General features: G+C 42.2%; 1 protein-coding gene across 11 annotated transcripts in view; it reads right to left on the reverse strand.

Moving 5' to 3' along the window:
- MCF2L2 (MCF.2 cell line derived transforming sequence-like 2) overlaps positions 1 to 20158 on the reverse strand; it is a 156303-nt gene that overhangs the window by 92434 nt on the left and 43711 nt on the right. For 10 of the 11 annotated variants that reach the window (XM_068200403.1, XM_068200402.1, XM_068200409.1 and 7 more), the window contains exons 3-7: positions 15524 to 15638; positions 10360 to 10450; positions 9045 to 9164; positions 3607 to 3723; positions 315 to 464 (exon numbers count right to left, since the gene is read on the reverse strand). In XM_068200403.1, coding sequence (XP_068056504.1) covers positions 315 to 464; positions 3607 to 3723; positions 9045 to 9164; positions 10360 to 10450; positions 15524 to 15638 — 593 coding nt within the window. The remainder of the gene's footprint in view (positions 1 to 314; positions 465 to 3606; positions 3724 to 9044; positions 9165 to 10359; positions 10451 to 15523; positions 15639 to 20158) is intronic. The other variant, XM_068200401.1, reaches the window with a different exon arrangement.

The raw sequence follows: 20158 nt of genomic DNA on the forward strand, positions 1-20158 counted from the left end.
CTATCCTCACAGATGTTCTCTGTTTCTGCTTCAATGTAAGTCCACCCTTTCTGATGAACTCCTTATCAGGAGCCCATGCTATTCCAGATGTGATCCCATTACTCCCTCTCACACAGTGCAAGTGACACTTCCCCAAGTCTATCATTCCTGAAGCTGTAAAATGTCCTTTTCCACAGCTGAATCAAATTGACCTCCTGAACCCAGGTGTCTGTCCTCCTCAGTGGTTTCCAGACAATGGCAAGTGATGGCAGAAAATTTTGTTAGATCAGAGCTCATCTATTGCACTGCTGAAGCCATCGTGAGGCAGCAATCACCTTCAGTTTGCTGTGGTGGTCGGTGTGTGAGGAGAGAAGCTCCTCTGTGCACTGCACATCATTGGGAAGTTCAGTCTCTGCTAAGTCTGTTCCAAAGGTCTGTAGCATCTGTGCTGTTGTTTTTACTGTCATTGCAAAGTTTTCAATGGCCTGGAAAAGCAAAAGCATAAAGTCACAGATTGGTTATTTACCCTTAGCCCTTTAACCACTCTTTGTGCTTCAGGCACACTGTGCTGTAAGTATTACATGCCTTAAAGCTGGTCACGTTGCCTTTTTTTGGGTAGATGTGCTTAAAGTTACAAATTAAACCATGTGTCACAAATGACCTTTTCACAGGTCTGCACATATTGTCACCTTGGTGAGCCAGTGGGGAACTCCCAGAGCTCAGCAGACATAATGAAACCACAGAGGACATCAGCTTCAAAGCCAGGCCTGGAACTTCAGATCCTCTGCCCATGCTTGCTGGGAAATTCTGCCATGTTTAAAATTTTAATGAAGACTTTATTTAAGTTAGAACACTACTAAAATATATAGGGCAAAGCCTTTATATTTATACAGCCATTGTTCACTTAGCAGTAATCTGTCTTCCCCTGACTTGTGAATATGTGCATCTCCATCTTGCCTATCTGTAGGAGGTGCATTCTAGTCACTTCCTCCCATCTGTCCATGCTAGTACACAGATACAGGAACAAGTAACTACAAATACAGTTAAAATGCATAAATTCATGGGAACATTGCTGTTTCTTTATCACTTGGGTGCACCAACACAAAACTTGTCAGAAATCTGTGATTTTAATGAAGAATGAGGAAGTGAAGGAGGCTAAAAGAAGCAATGCCACCTTCTCAGAGCAGATGTGATTAAAATCCTTATATCTAGTAGTAAGTAACTGCATGGGATGTTTTTCCATGATCATGCCCAAATTTGGGGGTGGCTGTGTTGTTCTGTATAGCTCTTTATTCTTTGTACTTTTTGATCTAATTCCCCACAGGTTTGAGTCAGTCAACAAGCACTAGGGATGCTCTTACACCCAATCAAACGCTATGTAGTTGTTGCACACTGCATTCCTTTCTCCAGCAATGATGGGAATTCATTGTTTGCAACCATGACAGATGAAATTATGCTGTGTGCTCAGTGAAAAACAAACTGGAGGTAGATCATCATTCCAAAGGCATAGAGAGAAATTAGCCCACATTTGTGATCTCAAACATGCCCCCCATGAAGGAATGCTAGCAGAGTTCACAGCCTTCTTCCCTTTTCCCCCATAAATTCTTGTCTGCTTTCAACACAAGCAGTACAGACCCATACATGCTCTATCTTAGTGCTCTGCAGCTGCATGCTGCTGTTCTCAGCACTGAAACTACTGATTAGAGCTGGCTGAAATGTCACACTTCTGACTGCAACACAGACATGGCCATCCATGACCAAAGGCCATTTACTGAAAGCCAAAAATGCACTCTGTGGGCAAGAAAGTCCAAAGGCTCCTGGCAGCCAAGAGAGGAGAGCAGAAACAGTGAACGATGCGAGAAGGTTGCTGTGTCACTGCCATTTAGCCAGAGTTTAAAGCTTTTTCAGAAGAAAAGCACTGGCAGCACAAGATATGAGAACACAGAGAAACAGCAAAGGGCATGAAGATCATAGCTCAGCAAAACTGGAAGTCAGATTGTTTCAAGGTGCCATGGAAGATGACTCTTCCCTGATGACAGCCTTTAATCCAGCAGATGTTCCTTGGCTGACTGCACCATGAACTTGTCAATAGCATGCTTGCCTCTACTCTCTCCTATAGATACGAGCAATAAATTGTTTCATGTACCTAAGTTACATCTGTGGATTGTTTTTTTTTCCAGTCTCTGTGCTTGGTAAAAATTTTTCCAACAAATTTAACTAAAACCTCTGGGGATTATATAACCCTACTCCTCTAAATTCTTAGCTCATTTTGTTTGTGTATTATACCAAAATATGTATTATTGCTTTATGTAAACCCCTGTCATTAATAAATAATATAACTTTTCTTGTGCCTCTTTTTATCCCCCTTCATATTTTCAAACCTTTTACTGTTTGAAAGTTCTTGTAGATGATTCATTTCTTCACACTCCCCCTTCCTGCAAGGACAGTTTCATATTTTTGATACTTTTGACACATGAGCCTATTCACTCATCTCAACCCTAACCTCATTAAAGTCAACACAATTATAAATGTAGAAAATCAACGTTAGATGAAATTCCGATTCTATGTTTGCATATTTAAAAGCCTGAAATATTTGTTTGTTCTCAAGGAGACTAAAATTTAACTTTTTAAGGACAGCAAAGCACAAAAAAAAAGTATAGCTAGAAAGTGACAAAAGTGATTTGACATAAATTACCTCAGAAAAGCTTTTTATGAGTTAGGTGTAACATGCCCATCAGCAACAACAGACCCAAACCCAGTGCTGCTCAGAACTTTGCAAAATTTTGAGGCTCACATTGGATGTGGGCTGTAATATATCAATCTTCTAAGTAGACCCACAAAGAGAGATGCAAACATTGTATAAACTCTCTGTGAAATTAATTACTTTTCCAGGATTGTGACCCAACTTAGCCCATTTCTGCTTAGGAAGAATGAAACAATATTTTGTCTGCTAATGTGCTGGAGTTTGGAATCTGTTTTTTGTGAACTGTCATCTTACCTGGGCACCATAATGAATTGTTTACATTGTTTTGAAGGAGACACTGAAATGCATTAAGCAGCCCAAAAAGGGAACAATCAAACCTGTACAAGTTTCCTCAATAGAATAAAAATGTCTTTCTGCCTTCCTTTTAACAACTGTTCTTCAATTACCCAAAATAAGACCCAGCTGGAGTGCTAGTATAGGATAGAAATGAAAAATATAACACAGTGCCCCGAATATTTTTATTCTCTTAAAAGCATGGACATAATTAATCATTAAAGTGAGACTTTTGACATTACTTTTGACCTCTGTAAAGTCAACAAAGTGCTACAGCCTATTTTCAATTGCAGCTGAAGGCCTGTGAATCCCATCAATTATTTAAAAGGCAAGAGAAGGCATTGCTGAGTAAGAATACCACGACACTGTTAGGCCCTGGGCCAGGTAGGCAGTGAGATACAATTACTGCTTCCATTACAAACTTCTGGGGGGTTTGCCTTTCTCTCTTTGAGTCATGGATTTCCTCTTTCCCTGAGTCCCTAGCAGAATCCATAGGCTGTGATGCAACTGAAAAGTTCCTGTTTAATGGTTGCTGTGCATTTGTCCCTGGGACAGCTGTGGTGCAGATGTGTGAGAACAGCAGCACTCACCGTTCGGTGATGGATCCACTGGCTGTGGCCATACTCCAGGGTTCCTCCCAGCTCCCGGGTCAGCTGGCTCTTGTCAATGTAGCCATGCAGATCAGAGACAGAATTCAACATGATGATCTGAAACGAATCCAAACACACTGCACTGAGAGAAATAACGAGCCTTTCAACCATTCTTCTAAGATCTGGGTTTGCCTGAGCATAGATGACCACTGCAGTTCCACCAGAGGCCATCAGTTCTCATTTTGCATTTTCTCATGCCATGGCCACAGTTTATTTTTTCTAGATTTTGCCTTCTCAATGTGCACATGGACATTCTTGAACTAACCTTGGTTTAACATCATCTTCCTCCTTGCTGGGCTGACTCATTTTGCATGTGCATTAAGAGCAAAAGTTATTGATAATGTTCACACAAATTTCCATGACATAATTTATTCTATAGATAACATTTATTTACAGAGAAATGGAGGCACAGGCAAGTTAAACAGCTTCTTCAACACCAACCACCTGATCCAGAGAAGTGCTGAAATAAAACCATCAAGAATAAGATAATTCTTTCCGTTTTCTGATTTTTTTTGGCACTGTATGTTCACTGAATTCACTGGCATCTTCCCATTTAAAATCATAATGTAAGAGAAAGGAGAAATACACCTAGATCAATTCTTTTAGATCTCCTTACCACTAGACTTGCTTGAAGAAAGCCAAACAAGATTTGAGTTCAGCTTCAGATAAGCAGCATTAACTTTTGGCAACCAAGTGGTAAATTTGTCAATGGAAGAGGTTACACAAGTAACACTCATTTATTGTTGTTCCAACAGCTAGAAGATATGCCATGATTTCAGCAACAGAAGAATAAAAAGTTGAGCACAAATAACTAAGAATTTTAAACAAATAAATGTCAGAAATATGTCAAATGGGTTACTTGACCCTATTTAAAGAAAGCTTAAGTGGCTCTGCATGTCAGCAGGCTCCAAGGGAGCATGGTAAGTACACTGACAAACACTGTGGACAGTGAGATGAGTGCAGATGTATGGAGACAAGAGGATGCATATTCTAGGCTAAGAGTGCTCTAAGAAAAGCCTCGAGAACAAACCTGAACAAGTTTTTAGCTGATCTTTGTTATAGAATCTTTCTAGAATAATTCAGGTGGGCACGAACCTCAGCTCTCTAGTCCAACTTTTTCTCAAAACTGTGTCAGCTGTGAGATCAAACCAGGTTGCTCAGGTCTTTATCCACCTAAGACTTAAAAACATCCAAGGACTGAGATTGCACAACCTCTTTGAGTAGTCTGCTCTGCTGCCTGTCTTTGTGGTAAGAAAGTTTTTCCTTATGTCAAGTCAGAGCTGCCCTTGTTTCACTTTATGTCAGTTATTTCTTATCCTACCACCACACACAATCTGGCTGCAGTGCCCAGTAACCTGGAGGGACTGGAAAGCTGCTGCTATGTCATATTAACCCTCCTAAGCCTTCCCTTCTCCACGTTAAACAAGCACAGTTCCCTCAGCATCTTCTCACAGAATACATGCTCCAAGTCCTGACATTCTTGGCTCTCAAAGATTACTCCAGATTAATATTTTTCTTGTACTGGGGGAACCAAAACTCAGGGTGTTCTCAATGTGAATTAATTAGAGCCAAGTAAAGGGGGATGAGTGATCATCCTGTTGGCTTTGCTCCTGTTCATACTGCTCCTGTTAATCAAGGATGATGATGGCTTCCTTTGCTGCCAGGCCACACTCTGGCTCATGTACAGCTTGCTGTCTACCAAGTTCCCAGTTCCTTTTCTGCAGAGATGCTCACCAGATAGTCAGGATACAGTGTTGTCAACAACACAACTGTCGTGTTGTTAGAAGGGAAGAACATGAGTTCTTTCTTGAGTAAGAAAACCCTTCTGGAAAGAAACTCTTTCCCAGTTGCAGAACTTTGCTTTGCCCCTTTGGTATATATAAAATAATATGCTGGTCAGCCTGTTCCTTGAGTTTTTGTCCCAGTGGCCCTGTCTTGGAATATACCATCTGCTCCTCCTGGTTTAGTGTCATCTGCACACTTGATGACAGTGCATCCTGTTGCCTCTTCCATGTCACTGATGAAGACATCAAACAGGGCAGGTTCCAGCATGTATCACTCACTACAACACTCCACTTGTTACCCACTTCCAGGCAGAGTATGAACCATTACCATTACCCTCCTAACCCATAATGAAACTAGTTTTTAAAACCATATATAGTTGTCCATCCATCCAGACATTAACCTGACTTGCATGCAAGAATATAGTGGAGGATGCATTTGGCCCCAGGGACCCATAAAGGCTGAAAATTCTCAAGTAGGCCCTCACTCCCTTCTTTTTCACTTCCAGCAGTTCATCTTCTTCTTGACCCCTCTCTTTAAACACAGAAACAAGGAGATCTTGTTGGTTGAAGAAACTGTGGCACAGAAAGGTATCTCAGCCAAAGTTAAAAGAAAAACTGTTCCCTGAATGTGTTATGAAACACTGTTCCGTTATCATCAAACCCAGAAAGCTCAAAAAGCTGCATCATCTTGAAAAGGCCTCACACTGGAACATAAAGTCTACGCACTAATTCTGAATTGGAAATCACATTTGAAAAAGTAAATCTCAACTGCTTTGTAGCTTTTCACCATCAGAGATGTTGCTGACAAGTTGGAACTCTTCTGATACTTCAAACCTCACTGAAACCACAGAGGTACACTGTCATGCAGTTTTCTTTTAGGAAGAATTTTATGTTTGTTTTAACTTGGTACGCTCAGCATGAGCCACAGAACAAATCTATTAATATTGCCAGCTACGGTGCTACCCAACAGGGTGTGGGTCTTCACCATGCAGGCATTTCTGCAGGAGAAAGCCTATGAGCAATCCAGCATCCGTCTAAAAAAACAATCCAAGAGAGCATTAGCGTCTCCCATGCTGCCTGCCAGACAGGAGACAGCCACAGTCAGCCAGCTGAAGAGTGCAAAGAAGCAGCAGTTTAGAAGAGAAGGGTCAGTATGGAACATGGAGCTGTGGGGGGGCTGCTTCTGGATGGGTTAGGCTGCCAAAAAGAAGTCACAGCCTACAAAGCTCAAGGAAGTATTTGCTATGGACAGATTGTTCAGACTTTTATGTATGTTCTGAAGATGCTTTAATTCACTTCCTATGATGGGAGGTTTCTTGGGTGCATCTCTGGGTGTTCCTTTTCAATTCACAGATTTTAATCTCAGATGAACCCTGCTGTGTTTCCTATATTTCTATGTCTTGATCCTTGGCTAATGATATCTACTCAAATCACTATCCCAATAGAAATTTACCTGATGAGATTTTATTACCCACATTTGTATGTCAATGTGATATAAATCCTGCATTTCCTTTTTGTGTCTTGTTGGTTATTTCAGCCTTTATTTCCATCTCCTGTTTGATCTTCTGGTTTCTACTCATTCCAGTAGTGATTTAACCCAGAAAATCTATTTTGCTAAGCATATTTGCAGTCTGATAGCTCAAATAAACTATTAAACAAATGTTTCCTTAACAAACACACACAATATTTTTGGAGCTCCTTTTGAATGCTCATGTCTTAGTCCTGACTCACTTACAGTTGTGACAGGAAAGCCACCCATCCACAGTCCAGTTATGACTTGAATGTTGTCATAAGGCCAAACACACAACAAGAACAAACAACCTGCAAACAATTTAAAATATCATGGTGATATTAAAGATAGGTACTGATCCATAATTCCTTGAGTAAGGACATCTCCAATGGGACAAGAACTCTGTGATGCTGTTCTCCTGCTTGGCATTTAGGATGCTGTTTTCAAGGAGGACAAACAGACATTGTTCTCAGTAACTTCCCTGCCCTGAAACTGGGGTATGCAAGGATATGCCCCGATGTTATTTTTAGGATGGGCTGCAACACAGGAGAAAAGCCCCTCCAGAGGGCATGACAGATCCCAGGAACTTAGAACACCTGTAGTACAACCCAAGTAACTTAGAACAGCATCAGACATATGTGGGCAGCCTGTCTCTAAATCTGACAGTCTGTCTACAGATATCTGGGCAGGAGGCAGCAAGCCTGTCATGCTCTTAGTTTTTGTAAGGCTGCTCTCTAAAGGCTCTGTGGACATACCCAGGATGGCTCAAAATATCCAAGACAACCCCAAACTAAACTGATATCTTGATTTTCCTGCCTGTAAGAAAGATAAGTTAGCATTTCATACTTAAAGCAGTGCTTGACCCCTGCCTAGAACTAACCTCCCTTCCAACTTTGATCCCTTCCAAGTTTTGAAATGCAACTCTGATGTCAAATAAATTGCTAAAAGCATAGGAAATGCTGCATTGTTGGAAAATGCCAGTCCTTGATGAAGTTTCTGGGCTGCAGTCACTGGTACAATGGTTGCTGTAGCAACAGACTGTGGCATATTAAATATAGGTGCATCCATTTTTAAAAGTACTATAAAATATTTTGGTTTGTATGCAAACATAATTTTTTCATCAATTTTGCATTTTGCCAAAAAGCCACCCTTCCCGAATGACAGTAAATGTTACAATTTAACCACAGTAACCAAATGTCTATTCATGGTTCCTTTCCTGCATGCACTGTAATAAATAGCTGCTGTCTCTCACTTCAGGAGAAGCAGAAAGTGTTTTTAACACCTGAACTCCAAACTTCAGTTTCAACAGAGCCAGAATTTGTTGGAGGAGAGCCATAAGTATTTTGCAAAACAACATAAACCCAAAAGCAAAATTCAAAACTGTCATCTGAAATCCCTCCAGTAAAGTCACTGTGGAACACAGTATGAGTCTGATCCAGGGTGAAATATCATCAATAATCATAATTCAAATTTATAAAACTTAAAAATTTTTGACACCACATGCAAACATGCAGCTAAAGCCAACTCCTAAAAGACCCCTCAGAGAATAATCTCAAACTCTTTCAGGATTGATTACCTTCTTCATATCACAGTCTCATCAACCTACAGCATATGCCAAGTGCATATAAAAATAAGTGAAACACAAACTCTGAATCTTGAGGGCATGGGAATCATAAAAGACATTCAGAATAAGCAATGTTACAGGAACAATCAGTGCTGCCATGGATAACCCATCAAAGAGTGCAGAATTCAGCCCTAGGCTTCCACTGCTCTGTAGTCCTGAATACTTATGTTTGTCACTGGAGTGGGATCTTCCTCTGCCTACCTGAAGGGAGCATCTCCACTGAGTTAAAATTCCAGTACTTAAAAACTGAGCCATATTTTATAGCTAAACTGGACATGGGAACTTGTCCATTAAATACTATGAACCATCCATTGTTAAATAACTCTTTGGCATCACCACACAGACCCAGATGAAAGGCCCCAGGTGCCACTTGCAGTCCTGGGTTATGGGAAATTGCTGACAGCCCAGAACTGCAGAAATGGAGAAAAGAAAATGCATGGACAAAAAACTGCATGCTTACCGGTACCTTCATTTTAAAGTCATCTCGATAGAGTTTAATGCCAATGTCAGCGATTGCCCTTTGGATAAAGCGGGAGGGTCTCAGGACAAACACCAGCTGCAGGTTTCCTGGAAATGCTCCCTGCAAGAAATACAGAATTCGTAGAAGGCACATTTCTACCTTACAAGGTAATTTTCAGCCAAGTGTTTCCTCACCAGTAGGCAAAGTAGGTAGGACTTCAGCTTATTGCCTCAGCTGGTCCATTCAGCACGTGCTCATTGTCACTATTCCCAAAGCCAGTAGGAAGACTTACCCGTGGATTTTACTGCCCAGCCACATGTTGTTTCGTGATACAGATTTATCACAGAGTTCCAAAGTTCCCGACAAGTGCCTTTCTCCCCCAGACCCGAATCCCACCAAGCCCCATTTGCACCACCACACCAGAATTTTTCCCATTTTTTAGGCTGCAGCCACTAGAGGGCAAAGCTGGCTGCCCGCGTTGGACTGGTGAGGGAAGCTGGTAGCACAGATGGATTCCCCAGGCTGACCTACCTATTCACTCTGCAAAGGGTTTTGAATCTTTTTAACCTCACATATTTTTACACACAGGCAGGCACTCAACATGTTCATCAGATACAGCCCTGCCTGCAACACCCAGCCTACATCTCTCACACTTGTCTGAGCTCATCAAGCATAAAAAAGGGACAATTTCTTGAAGAGAGCAGCAAAAAAGCCTGAGAATGAAAAACATTTCTGTCTAAATACCTTGAAAGAATTTAAAGTCACCTTTGTCATCCCGCCATCCTACACCTCTGTGTGTGCTTGGTCCTCTCACAGTAAATGCTCCTAGTAAGAGATGTATAAAACCAGCTGCTTTTTTTAGCACTGAAAATCAGTGCCCAGCTCTGACTTTTGCAAATGAGATATAATAAGCTATTAAGAGTTTCAGACAGAGATCCTTTACTACTGTGCAAACACAAATCCCTTGGGATCTATTTCTTTCATAAGCAGGCCACGTCATCCCTTCTCTGGGGACAGAAGGGGTACCTCCTAATACTCCTCTAGGAACCAACTTCAAATTACTAAAATATATATTGCAGTCAACCCAGAAAGTAAGGAATTTGTCCTCATTTAGCAGTAAACAAGACTATGTAATTTGTCTCTGCAGCTTCCTCCCTCTCTTATTTAACACTTACTAACTGCAGGGCCGGGGAGAATCTGCATCCACAACCAGAAAATGGGAACTTAAAACGAGCAGAGGAGGCTGTATCATGTGCTGAAGGTTCAGCAAACAATTTTAATTTCTAGAAGATAAATAACAAAAGCAAGCACTTACTGCTATTCGTGTCAGGGATGCCTTGACTGCACTCCATTTGTCCCGTCGTCTGTCTATGATGATGATGAATCCGATGCTGGCAGCCTCCAGACTGCAAAACAGATGAAATAGGTGTGCTGGGTTACAGGGAGACACTCCTGTTCCAAGGCAGAGAACTGCAGCAAAACACAGCCTCCGTCACACCACGCTCGGAGCCCATTATGAAAACACAACGTACAGTGGAAAGAATGAATATTTGGCAGAAACGCACATGAAAAGGAAAGCCAGCAAAATTTCTCTCCAGCATAAGGCTAGCAGCTTACACAAAACATTAATATTTTATCTGCTGAATCTCTCAGCTGCTGTGCTACTCTGCTGCCAGTCTAGGTGACATAAATAGTTCAGGATCACAAATTGCACTGTGCTCCTTTGAAGACAAAACCCCCAGATATCTTTTTTTTTTCTGTAAAATTAGACACCCCCATACAGTCTTCATTCTCCAAGTATGCTGACACCTGACAGGGGCACTGAGCTCCAGGGCATCAGTATCCCCTGACTTGTGTACACAAAGCCCCAAAAATTCTGGTAGACAAAGCAGAAAATGAAGAGTTCTATTTTGCCAATCACAAATTTGTTCTGGGGTTGCAAGTCATTCAAAACTATCCTTTTCAACATATTGGCTAGAGTAACAGTTCCTGTTTCTTCTCAGTGCTTTTCAAGGAGGATCTAAGAGGCAGTGATTTGGTGCTCCATTCCACCTATGTAGACCTCATAAATACCCCATCCTCTCTTTCCCTCTCAAAAATCCCACTCTGGAGTGCCAGGTTTCAGTGGGACTGCTCTTCTCTCTGCCTTCCAAGAGCACTCAGCACTGGAGAAGCTAAGAAGTACACACTGAGTGTCCAGAACCTTCACTAAAGCAGGATGGCTCAGCCATCTCAGAACAAACCAGAGGCAGGCAGGAAGAGTATAAATGTCACAATCAGAGGACATGCTGCAATCAAATATATAATCACAGGTTAAGGAAAAAAAAGTTGTTTAAAGTATCTCCTTGGTCCCTAGTCCACGTCAGTACAAGGACCAACTCAGGAAACACTGTTTCCATGGGTCATTTTATCCAAACTCATGTCAATAATCTACTGAAAACTATCAACACAGTAACAATTCTGAGCTCTTGCTGCAGCTCTGCAGGATCAAAAACTGAAAACCAAAGCTGTGCAAAACTGGGATGCCATGTGAATGCTCCTAGTAGTTCATACTGATAACAGGAAAATTCTGAATTTTCCAATTCAGTATTTTTACAGCATTCCTCTGAGGATTACAAAATTCAGTGACAATATATGACCTTTCCTCTTTAGCAGTGCAACGTGCAGCTCCCTGCAGAGGACAGAAAATATGTCTGCAGCAGTACCTCTCAAGCACAGGGAAGAGAATCTATTTTACCTTTTATAAATACACAAATGTATACACACCCTTCAGTAGTCTTAGATATACACAAACACATACATATCCTTCAGTAGCTCAACAAATATTCCACAGAATAAAATTCCTTGATAATGTTCAAATAAAGGCAACACAGATATTTTGTGTGTATTGCATATTGTTACAGAAAGGATGAGAAACTAAACCCAAAAGTCTCAACCCGGGGCCTTCATGTTCAAATGATGTTCAGCACAGCATCAGCTGTAGTCACTGAGATAAGCCAATGGTACTTGCATGTTTGCTTTTGATGTGGAGGTTTTGTTGTTTGTGGGGTTGTTTGTGGGGTTGTTTGGTTGTTGTTGGGGGTGGGGGGAGGTTGTGGATTTATTTTTTTCTTTTTAGCTAGATAGGACTGACTGAAGTCCTAAATTTAACCAGGGAAACAGAGAGAGTGTCAGCAAGTGATCCTATTTCAACCAGCATGCTGAAAGGCCATGCCAAGGTCTGAAAGTCATTTGGCATCAAGGGTTGGATGCAGGCACACAGCCACGGGAAGAGGCCTGGCTGAGATGGCAGCATCAGCACAAATAGAGAGAACCCCCTCGGCTGAGAACCCCCACTCCGGTGTGCATCCAGAGAAAGTTTGTTTAAGAACAAGCACACACACACACACATTCTGTCAATGTTTTCTCAGTGTCAGTACTGCAATATCTCCACCCTCATTATGAAAATGCATTGGGGTTTCTCCAGTTCTCTGAAAAGGAGGGATTGAAGACAATCCTGAAGAGCAGATAAACATCAGGCTTACCTCCAAAGTAAATTCTGGCACATTTGCCTAGATCTACAGATGTCTGGCAGAAAGGTTCTCTTTCCCTGAATGAAATATCTGCAATCAGCAGAGCTCTTCCATTCTCAGCTCTTTATTCAGGTTAGCCCTTGAACACTGACTTGAGATGTTGAATTTCCTGACCTCTTTTGGAAGGAGAGAAGGACACCTGTTTATCAAAGTACTTAATCCATGTCAAGCTAAAGAGGAAGGAATTCTGGCCATGGAATAAAGCAAGTAAAAAAGGGCTTTCTGTAGCTATCTAGTGCATGCATAGAGGTATAGAGGTATGCATATACATACACCATGTTACTGAGTGTCTGTGGATGTGCTTGCATGCAGACTCCTTTGGTGGAGCACTCTCATGAGCAGGTGCTGAACCACAGGGAAAATGAATCAGGTTACAAAAGTCTCCCTGGGCTGATCTTCAATCCTATCATATGTTTTGTCAGATGAGCTATAAGATGAATCATTCCAGAGGGAGTTAGAAAGTTGCTAACACTAAGTGAAGTTATCCACAATCACAGAGCTTATCTCCACAACTCGCATGAACCTTATTGTACAGGATATACAAAATCAGACATTATAAAAGACAGAAATTCTCTCTACATTTGCCTGGAAAATGATGCTGATTTCTCTGGTTTCCTAAGTTCTGAAGAAGGAAGTATTTTCTATGATAAATAGGATGAACTGCTTTTCAAACTATACCTCATCTCACCTAATTCATGGCCATACCCGTTGTAAGTCCAGAAGAGTTAGAGACAGTTCTCTGTTCTTAGTCACTTTGTTGGATACCTTCACATCTTTCTGGAGAATTAAAGTAAAAGGTGGACTACTAGCAATGAAACTACACACACAGGAATACTGTTATATTACACACAGCACTATCTAGTACAGTAGTGCTGGCAAAAGTAACAATGCACACCCTTTACTGCTTGCTGAGGTACACAGCAGAGACACTGTGTGCAAGGACCAGCCAATTGCAGATTGACAGGGCTCTGCTGCACCCAAACAGATCCACTACTTAGGCCTCATTGAGTTTGAACTCTATATAATTATGTCATAAATCACACAAAACTTGCTGCTCAGGTTCTTCTTCTAAACTAACATCTTTCTTCCTCACCATTTACAGAGATAGTGGCAAGCTTCATATAGTGACTCAAGAAATGCAGGCTACCTTTCTAAAAGTACTGCAATAAAGACTAGACAATTTCCCGGAAAATTCACATCCCTTCAGTGTGGTCTATGATCAAACCTAAGAGCCAAATCAATGTATGCAGAAAATGTACCTTGAAACTCCAGCTAGTCACTGACCTTGAACAGGTCATTTAGAGCAAACTGAACAGTCACTCACTTGACACAAGGTTTTGAGTCTGTCTGTAGAGTGAGATATTACTCACACTTATCTCATCATCTGTAAAATAGGTATATCCCAGCTCTCCTGACTTACAAAGTTTTGAAACTCAATTCTTCTTTTCTTCTTCACAAAGAATTCTCCATTCTTTGCACATAGCTCTGGGATTCCTCAGGGGAAGAGAAAACACAGAACTGAAACTGGGTCAAAGCAAAAGTCCATCTAGCTCAGCACCCTGACTACTGTTGGTAGATAGTGGCTACTGAGACAAAGGCAGCAGGAAAATGAGGAGGACAATATTTCTCTTGGTATATTCTCAAAAGTCCCAGCATTAAGGAGTAAATTAATTTATTCAGCCTGGGTTTGCATTTGAACCATTGTGTTCAGCTGCCATTTTCATGAATGTAGTTAATTTCTTTTGAATGCATCTGTGCTTTTGAGCTTCACACAGGCTGAAGAAGCTCAAAGGGTTTCTGCCTGCGATGTTGACAATGTAACATGCTGGTTCCCTGACATGTGACAAAATCACTGGGAATCATCTCCCTGCATAGTAAGTACAAAGAACTGAAAAACTAGTTTTGTGCTTTTCTCAGCCACTGCTGCTGTTGTATATACCCTGGGGCTGGTCACCCTCCCAGTCCTGAAGGAGTAAAGAAACACTCAAAACAGAGTTTCTCCTGGTGGAACAAAAGTCCCACAGAGCAGAGTGAAACAATGTAGCTGTTAAGTTCACACTATGTGGTTTCCCTCAGCTTGCTTTGACAACTCTTTGGTAACAACTTTGGCAAATCCACGTAGCTGGAGCTGTAAAACGTCCCACTCAAATTTGAAGGATGCACGTTTTCTGCTATGCTCCTCTAAGCACCTTTGTGCAGGAGACCACAGAAAGTGATAAATCATTGCTGTGCTTCTCACTAGTACAAACAGCCATGGTCTAGAGACAGGATTGGGGGACTAAAAAAATATTAAACTCTCTTAGATAAGCAAAAAGTAATTTAGCAGTCATGCCTTAGCACATTTCCTCAGAGGAGGAGAAGTCAGTTTGTTTCACTGTCCTTATAAAGCTGCAGGCAAAAAGCAAGGAAAACATCCTGGCTGTGGAGCAATGGCCAAAGAAATGAAGCACCTGAAAGCACATGGTGCTTAAAGAATCCTGTCAGTGGGGAACCTCACTTGCTTTCTCAGCAAAGGGAAAGCTGCACAGAAAGGTGCACTCAGAGAAAAAGCAGTTGTGGGGCCGATGTAAGTATGGCTCCTTCTGAAGCAGCCCTTCCCTTATTACAGCCAGTGCCCCTGAGGCTTTTCACTAACACCCCCTCTTAGCTCCATTTGATCTGCCATCTTTGCTGCTGCTCTTCAGATCTATTCCTGTTCCAATTCAGTTCAACCTGCCCTGTGTGAAGCTTTCTTTTCCATGAAAATGACACAATTCCTAGGGCCTCCAGTAGATAGGAAAATTTCATAATGACTGGAGGATGCAGAGGCACTGGTATGTCCCGGTAGCACCACTAAAATCAGCGAGCCATTTGCTTGGGGAAGCAAAACTCTCTAGGAAATCAACTGAAATTTGTGCTTAGTCTCACCTGGGAATGCTGGTTAGGTAAGTGACCACGTTCAGAAAATCATCATCAGGTATCTCACTGAATCCTGCAAATTCTGGAAAGGTTATAATGGGTGCCCCATCTTTCCCTCTTCCTCCTGCAAAAAACAAGTTATAAAGTTTAGAAGGTGATTTTATTACTTTGGACAGACTGGTCAGTACTCAAGTGGGAAAGACTGGCATATTTCTCCTTGTAAAGTACTCACATCCAGTAATCATCATCAGCTCCCATCTGATACAAGTCACTGTAGTTTCATTACCTCTGTTTACTCCAGATGAGATTCTAGCCTTTGAGATTCTCAGTTTTTTCATTAATCTTCTGCACAATTCTGATTAAGTGCTTTTTTTGTTGCTTTCCATTTCCAAATAATTTATTGTGATAATATTACAAAATTTCCTTATGTATAGGTACAGGACTCCAATTCCTTCTAGACATCAAATGAAATGAAGTAACAGAACACACAAGCTTTGAAGACACACATATAACCCAAAATACAAGCCTGGGACCAATCCAGGTTTAGGTCTTTCCTTAAGAATGCTTAAATGCATGGAGGAATTTTGTTTATCATGCTTATTTGCATCAAACCTCTATTAAACAGGACAGGGAACTGCAAAACTCATAAGCAATAAGGTTAAGAAAGTCCCTTTCTGAGGGATTCCCTGATCCAAATTCAGGTAGAGCTACAGGAAGCATGGAGCCAAGCCCCTTGGAAGCAAGCAGCCTTTACAGTTCTCCTGACACGATGCTCAGCCCCAAGAGCTGCTGTAGCCCACAGCACAAACCCTGTTTACTTGTAGCACCGTTCCTAACTTGGTTCCACTAATAAATCTGGGCATTGCTCCAACCACACAGAAGTTACAAGGGGTTTTCTCACCAGCTTGGGCTCAAAGCTGAGAGCAGACTGAGGAGGCAGCAGCACATAAAGCAACACAATAAAACAGAGATTTTGTTATAGGTACCCTATTGCTTAGTTCTCCTTAAACAGGGTATTAAAGATATGCTTTTCCCTGAGTCTTTCCCCTTTCTGTGCAATCTTTATGTAAACCTATTTTTTGCACCAGGCTCAGGAATTCTCTAACAACCCAATTCTGAGTGTAGTTCTGCAGTAGACACAGTTTTCTGAGTCACACACAGAGGACTCTTGCCAAGGGACAGCCAGATTCTGGGCTTCTCTTTAGTAAAGAGGAAGCTGTGAGGCAGTAAATTACCTTCCTTGGGAAAATATCCAACAAATTATCCCATTAGGAGCATGGGAGTGGAGATTAAAAAAACCATTCTCATTCCTTGAAAGCACCCTCTAAATCCCCATAAATAATCCCTGTTTCCAGGCTGTTCCCATCCACCATTGCCTTTCCCTGTTGATAACCACAGCTGATGCCACAAACCAGTTTCTCCTGCTCTGTTGGTGGTCATTGCAAGGAGGTGCTCCAGTAATTCCTGGCTATTTCTCTGTAGAGTGGACAGTCCCTTGCTAGTCCTGATCCTGCCTCTGCCCTATCCTCACAGCCTCAGTTGGATTATTTAAAATCCCTTCTGTGCTGTCTGGCCATGGAGAGCTGGGATGCTGCAGAATACAATGTTTGCACAAGGTAAAACACAGAGTGCTAGAAAACAGGAATTTTGAACAAGGAAACTCTTTTTCTTCTTGACATCTGGTGACATGGTATCGGCACACTACCTTTAGCCCCTCTTCTCCTTCCTGAAGGTTGATTATTGCTTTGATTACACCTGAAAATGACTCAGTTGTGTGAGATCATTCACTAAACTCACCTCGCTAGGGAGAAAACAGGCCTACAGAGGCTGAAAAGTCTCTCAGCCAAAAGGGAAAGCAAGAAAGCCATTATTCACACTGCACTGAATCGGATTTCAAATGCTGAGCAGAGCCACGGCCTCCACAATGACCACCCCACTGGCCTTGGGGTGATGCCAAATGCTCATGCATGGCAGCTGCAGCTCCAGCTGCACTGTCTGCAGTCAGCACTGATGTAGAATATGCTGTCTTGCAAATTTAGTCAGGCTTTCCCCAGACTGCTGCACTCTAGACCAGGAACTCCAGGCAGCAGGTACCCAGTTAGGCTGCTTTGTTACAGATTCTCAGTGACATCTCCTGGACACAAACAGTAACAGCCAGGAAAATTTAATAGCAAATTTGTCTGCTGTCTCTTTGTGCAGAGCTCAGTGTGTGCCAAGCTATTTCATACTTGGTATCTTGTGAACATTCACAGGATTTCTGGGCACCAAACTTAACCATTCACATATTTCAAATATGTGAACATACCTTAAATGAGAGAGATGTAGTAACTTGGAATATTTTGGTTTAAAGCAGCAATATTTGCCACTGGAGGATAAGGTAGAGATTCCCCTGGATCCCCTACTTTAACATCTGATAGTTTAGCTGCAGTTATATTCAAGATTTGTTCAAACTATAAGTTTCAAATGGTTCTTCTAATGCTTCTGCTGACGAGGATCTCTTTGTGTCCCTTTTATTTCATCTCCTGCATGTCCATTCACACATGTGCTCTTCTTCCCCTGGCCTCTTCCCTGAGTTGGATGAGGCAGGCTGATGATGTATGTGTATTTTTGTCATGGGATCTTCTCCTATAAAAAGGCATCCAAAGAATGAATGTAAGCAGACTGAACATTGACTTCTTCCTTTCACCACTGGCAGCAAATCTAGGACACTTAGGAGCAGCCTCAGACTGAACATTCAACTATGAGTCAGCAGCTCCTGCCTCTGACTAAGCCACAGGCCCTTAACAGCTCCTGATCTCCATCTCATTCTCCAATATGAAGGCAACACTTCCTGCTGTAACCACACCAGAACCCTCAGATGGTTCAGCAGAGCTGTATTTCAGACAGGGAAATAAAAAAGGAAACCTTCAGTTCTTGCCACACCAGGAAATTAGGGGGAAGTTTGAGGGAATTTGGTCTTCAGAAATTGTTAAGTGCTATGATGAGAAGACAGCAGAAATGTCTGAAGTGTTGAGTGACAAGAAATACCACAAATATGTTACAAATGGGTTTTTCCTACCCATATCTGAACTTCAAGCAGTAGTTGAGCTACAAAGGAAAATGATCCATATCCATTTAGATAAAGGATATAAGGGAATCTCCTTAAATACCAAGGGTGTCTGGAAAACTATCTTCTCAGTATGAGTGAGCCATTCCATACATCTAAATGTTAATGCCTTTTTTTTCCCTGACACTAATCCAAGAATTGCTGCAGTATGTAAATTTCTGCAGAATGTGAATTGACAAGCTTCAGCCCTTTTTTTCTTGGCCATCAACCTTTCTTTCTAGGGAGTTGCCTCAAGATTTCTTCCAGTCCTTGAAATACTTTAGCTAGATAATACTCAATGTCTTGAAAGGGTAGACAGCACAAACTAAAAGCCAATAGAGAGAGTCTTCAGTCAGCACTGTAGCCGTAAAGATTGAGTACATGGAATTTGACCCCAAGATCTCTCTGTATACCATCCTTGTGCTTGCTGGGACTGTGCAAAACCCCTACACTCCTGGGCATCACTTGTGAGAAGAGTCCAGCTGCCAAGTAGAAGAGTTTACAGCCCATCGTAAGGCAGGCAGATAGGGACAGAACAAGCTCCAGCAGCTCCACAGGACACCAGAAGAAAAAATTAGTCCTCGATAAAAACAAACAAACAAACAAAAAAAGTACACTATCTATAAAATGAGGGCATGAAGAGGGAGACAGAAGTGCTGAAGAGAGTGAGCCAATGAGCACAGTAGAGGTGAGAGGGGTTATCTTACAGCTGCCAGAAGGACTCTGCTATTCAGCAGCGCCTGTGCAGCTGGGCTAGGAACCCGAGTACTGCCAAGAGCAAAGGAGCTCTTGAGGCATGAGCTGAGCCAAGAAGCTCCAAGGGAGAAGCAAGCAATACCTTGAGTTTAGTGCAGTCAGAAGCAAAATCAAAGACACTCTGAAAAACAGGCATCAGGAGTGTGGCTGTGCCTGGCAGTGTCTCCATGCAATGCACTGGCCTCTGCCTCTCTGATTTGCAGCTCTTCCAGGCACTGTTGGATGCCACCCTGCAGCACTCTCCAAGCAGCACAGCCACCCCAGCAAATGCTGGTGCCCAGCCAGGGAATCTGCAGCTGGTGGCAGTGGCCGTGCCAAGCAGCAGCCCGGAAAGCTGCAGGTCCAGGCGGCAGCAGGGAAGGTTCCAGCTGTCCTGCAGCTGAACCAACGTGAGGCTCTCTCCTGACTCTGCCTTCGGACAACCAGGCTATCCACAGACAGCCTCTGTGGCTGGCTCACTGCTCCTCAGCCACAGCCCAGGCTGCTCCATCATAAGTAGCCACAGAATTTTGCCTGCAGAGGAAACCAAATCAGATTTTTGTCTCCTATGCAGACCTGAGCTTAACAAGTTGGAGCACAACTGAAGCAAACTAAAACAGGATTTAGAAGAGCAGAGGGCTGAACTGCCTGATGAAAGGCAAGATTTCCAAGGAAAATATTACGTGACCCTCTGCCTGGTTGGCAGAATGTGAATGACAGCACGTCAATCCTCTTTTTCCTGGGCACACTCCTTAATTTGCTCGGCTTTTCCTCTTCACTTGTGGCCCAAGGGCAAAGGGAAAGGAAGAACCTGGGTGACAGGT

This window comes from Anomalospiza imberbis, chromosome 10 (assembly GCF_031753505.1).
Source record: "Anomalospiza imberbis isolate Cuckoo-Finch-1a 21T00152 chromosome 10, ASM3175350v1, whole genome shotgun sequence".
NCBI classification, from domain to species: domain Eukaryota; kingdom Metazoa; phylum Chordata; class Aves; order Passeriformes; family Viduidae; genus Anomalospiza; species Anomalospiza imberbis.